Source organism: Lactuca saligna, chromosome 5, assembly GCF_052625555.1.
Source record: "Lactuca saligna cultivar CGN05327 chromosome 5, ASM5262555v1, whole genome shotgun sequence".
Taxonomy (NCBI): Eukaryota; Viridiplantae; Streptophyta; class Magnoliopsida; order Asterales; family Asteraceae; genus Lactuca; species Lactuca saligna.
In genome coordinates this window covers 226,410,642-226,414,944 of record NC_136421.1, presented here as the reverse complement: position 1 = coordinate 226,414,944, position 4,303 = coordinate 226,410,642, and the positions used below count along the sequence as shown (strand labels likewise).

At 29.5% G+C, this 4,303-nt stretch overlaps 1 protein-coding gene across 1 annotated transcript; it reads right to left on the bottom strand.

Annotated features, from left to right (window-relative positions):
- Positions 1-770: 770 nt before the first annotated feature.
- LOC144997484 (uncharacterized) lies at positions 771-2,818 on the bottom strand. Its single transcript, XM_078957397.1, has 3 exons — positions 2,681-2,818; positions 1,150-2,513; positions 771-1,070 (listed from the first exon to the last, which is right to left on the bottom strand). The coding sequence occupies exons 1-3, from the start codon at positions 2,742-2,744 to the stop codon at positions 990-992; spliced, it is 1,509 nt and encodes a 502-aa protein (XP_078813523.1). The 5' UTR covers positions 2,745-2,818; the 3' UTR covers positions 771-989.
- Between the last annotated feature and the right edge of the window lie 1,485 nt (positions 2,819-4,303).

Here is a 4,303-nt window from a genome sequence, read left to right as displayed (position 1 = left end):
ACATCCAGTAATATGGATCTCGGCCAATACCCTTACAAAACCGCACCGTAACACAAAACCAAAATTGATCGCACTATTGGCCCTTTCTCGTGTTACTGTCTCCGGATATGTCGACTCATGCCTTTGCTAATTCCACCGGTGGAAAGCTACCGTCAACTGGCCCTTTCTTGTGACCGGTAAGGTGGTGGTGATGTCAGATCATAAATTAAGAATGCAAATGAGTTGAAAGCATTTTGGTTTGAAGAATTGAGATTATTGGAAGACATTTTGATTCTGTGCGGGAATTAAAATGAATGGTAAATATGTATATATAGCGGTAAATTCATTTAAAAAAAAATGCAAAGAGTCGTTTGCCGACGTCCAAATCTGTCCAATGGTCACAAACATTCATTTATTTCAAATTTCACCACCGGTGGAAAGCTACCGGCGATGTTATTAAGACAATGAATATAGGGCTCCGATGTATTGTTTACCGCCGGTAAAAACACCATGTCAGCATCCGCCGGTAATTCTTTCATGACACCAGCCTTAGGCATTTTTTTTGTTTGGTATTAAACCAATATAAATATTTTTAAATCCCAAAATTAGAGAAGATGGTTAACAAGATAAATTCAAATTTCTGACTTGGCTCGATATCCAAATAATAGCAAAACAAAACCAATGGATATATATCTCTCCCTTAGCTTCGAAACCGTCTTGAATCGTGACTGAGTGCGAATGTGCGATGCATATCACAAAATTATAATAATAATAATAAATAAATAAAAAAGTCACAAATGAGGCATTGGTTAAATTTATTATCAAATATACTAGAAACTAAACACCAATCCAAGGAATAAAGATAGATGATTACAGTTAAACCAACTCCTTTTTTCATCTATTATGTTATGCATATGATAAAAAGAAGCAAAACAAGACTTTACATGAAACATAAAATGATGTTCATTTCGAGTAATTTGTGCATCAAACAAATCCACAAATGGAGGTTTTCATGGAGACGTGATGGATCGATTGTGTATTCTGCTTGATCGCCTCACCGGGGACAGCATCACCTCCGGTTTTTTGCTTTTCTGTTCAAATACCAAACATGTTAATTAGAATCTATGAACATAATCAATCAAACATTAAATTAAATATAAAAGTATTCACCTTTTTCTTAACAATCTTCTTCTCAACTGTAAAGCTTCCATAAGAAGGTGAATCGTTAGAGAATTCCATGTAAGAGGATTTTGCCTCACTGGAAGAAACTGCATCAGAGTCGATTAAAGATCCCGCATGTGTTGCCTTGTAGTACTTTACAAAAGATGAAATCTCCGACTTCTTTGAATAATATATGATACTCAAAGTTGCCAGAAGAACGAGTACACAAACCCCAACGAAAGCTGCAAAATAAAGATCGAATCTTGACAATTTGATCAAAATATTTTCATTCACGCCATTGTTGTTACTGTTACCATCTTCTTTTCCAATATCCTCCTCTACCATCGTTTCTAAAACTTCACTTGTTTCACCTCGATCAAAGCCACTGTAAATTGCTTCACTTGTTACTTCATAAGAAATATCTTCTTTCTTTTCAATGGAATCTTGAAACTGCCCAGTGTCGTTGTTGCTCCATATTTCTTCATCATGATATTCGTTAATCATACAGTTTTGTTGTATCTCTTCCATTTCTTCAGTTTTGTATGCTTCCAACTGGTTGGAGTGCATGTTATCATCATCAACAACATCCTTTTTCCATATATCATCATGATTGACATTAACATCAGCATCAACATCAACCTCTCTCTTACTCAATTTTCCCACTTCTGAAAAGTCAAAACCAACAGTCCTTCTGAAGACGCTACAGTAGTTAAGATTCATAAAACCCCGTATGGCTTCTCTAGCAGGTGAAAGGTTTGGGGAGTTCATACAAATTATGGCAATGGTAGTTAAGATCAAAACAATTATCACAATCAAGTATTGAACAAAAACCTTCGAATTCCATCCAAATACTCTTTCCTTTTCTTCTTCTTCTTCGACTTCGTGGGCAATTATGCCAGTTTCTTCTTCAACAGACTCTTCTGGTGAAGAAACACTCGACTCAAACTTTTCTTTGGGAAAATGCATTTCAGTATCATCATAAGAGGCACTTCTTCTAACCCTAGAAACATTTTTCTGACGAGCAGATATTTCACGATGCCTATCTGGGTTGAACTTCAAGTATCTAGGCCTTGGAGAAAGATAATTCTTGACGGGGTCATAAGGCTTCAATGGTGCCTGAATATCATCATGGGGATCAACGCCCATTCTTGAATCCTTGGAATCGAAACTAAACGATCTTGGTAAACAGGGTTGTCTTTCGACATCTAGGGTTTGGATTTTGTTTCTTTCCGTCATTTTTTCCGTTTTCGGAACATGAATTTTAGAAGCTAATGATGTCGTGGTAGTCATAAAATGTTCATTGGCCAATCGTTTCTGATGGGTCCTTTTCAACTTGAAATCCTTTTCTGCACTTAATTTCTTCACATAGTTTCCTTAAGAACATGAAGATTTCAGTGAATTTAATAACCAATAATAACATACAAACTTCAAAATCCCAACATATCAAAACCAAGTTGATTCTGTGATGAACTCAATTAATCGGAGAAAAAAAAAAGAATAGAAAAGAAAAAAACTGAAGTGTTTGGATCAAATCGAGTACCTTGGAATGGAGAATTGGGATCGATTGATAGTAATGAAGTGTGGTCCTTGCCGATATCATCCATATTTCTTCGATGTTCCTTTATTTGGAGATCGCAACGTAATCAAGAATGAAATCGAAGGGAACCAATTACCAGATTTGGAGGGAAGGAGGGAGATTGAATTGAGACCGTTACTATATTCGGAGGATTTATAGATCTTTAATTTGAGATTTTCGCCTCAAAATATGAGCCCATGGGCCATAACCGTAAATGGACTGGTGACTTATATATATTTTATTATTATTATTTGCTAATATATATATATATATATATATATATATATAGCGTTAGGTTCATGTGAGACGATCTAATTTTATCAGACCGTGAGAAGCATTTTTTTATTTATTTTTATTTTTTTATAATTTTTTTTAGTTAATTTAAGTTCCGAAAATAATATTTAAAAAAGAACTTTTTGATTTTTCCATTTATTTTGCATTTTAAAATTACTTTTAGAATATATGTACAGTGTAATATTTTATTTAGAATATTTCATGTATTTTTCAAAAAAAATAGGATTTTTTTTTATTTTTTTTATTTTTTTTATTTTTTTTATTTTTTTAGTTAATTTAAGTTCTGAAAATAATATTTAAAAAAAGAATTTTTAGATTTTTCTATTTATTTTGAATTTTATTATTATTTTTTAGAATATCTCAGTGTAATATTATATTTAGAATAATTCACGTATTTTTCAAAAAAAAAAACTGGATTTTTTTTTATTTTTTTATTTTTTTTTTTAATTTTTTAAAGTTAATTCAAGTTCCGAAAATAATATTTAAAAAAAGAATTTTTGGATTTTTCCATTTATTTTGCATTTGAAAATTATTTTTAGATTTGGTTTCACGGTCTCACAAAATTAGAATGGTCTCAAATGAACCTGAACATATGTATATATATATATATATATATATATATATATATATATATATATATATATATATATATATATATATATATATGGAAGGTTTATATGGAAAACAAAAAAAAAACTCTAAAAAAACCTTAAAAATCATTAAAAAAAATGCATAAAAAATACTTAGAGATCACAAATCTTTTTTTACTTAATATTCTTATAAATTTCATCTTTTTTTTTTTTATAAATTTACTGAACAAATAAAAAGTCAATTTTTTTTATTGTTTTGGTTTTTTTTTCAAAAAATATTTCAACGAATTTATATAAAAAGGTGCGGTTTTACAAAATATAAAGTAAAAAAAGATTTGCGATCTCTAATTATTTATTTTATATATTTTTAGAATTTTTAAGGTTTTTTGTTTTTTCATAAAGCCTAAAACTATATATATATATATATATATATATATATATATATATATATATATATATATATATATATATATATATATATATATATATATATATATATATATATATATATATTCTTTGTCATTTTTAGAAAAAAGAATTCAAAAAAAGAAAAAAAATCTTTCTACTTTATTTTTATTATACTTTTTCATTTTGCATCTAAATTTTTGCATTACATTAAAAAAAAAGATTTTTGATCCAATCCCAAGTAACCAAATCTTCTCAAAACATTTGAGATGGTAAGTGAGTTGTGTGCCTTGAGATT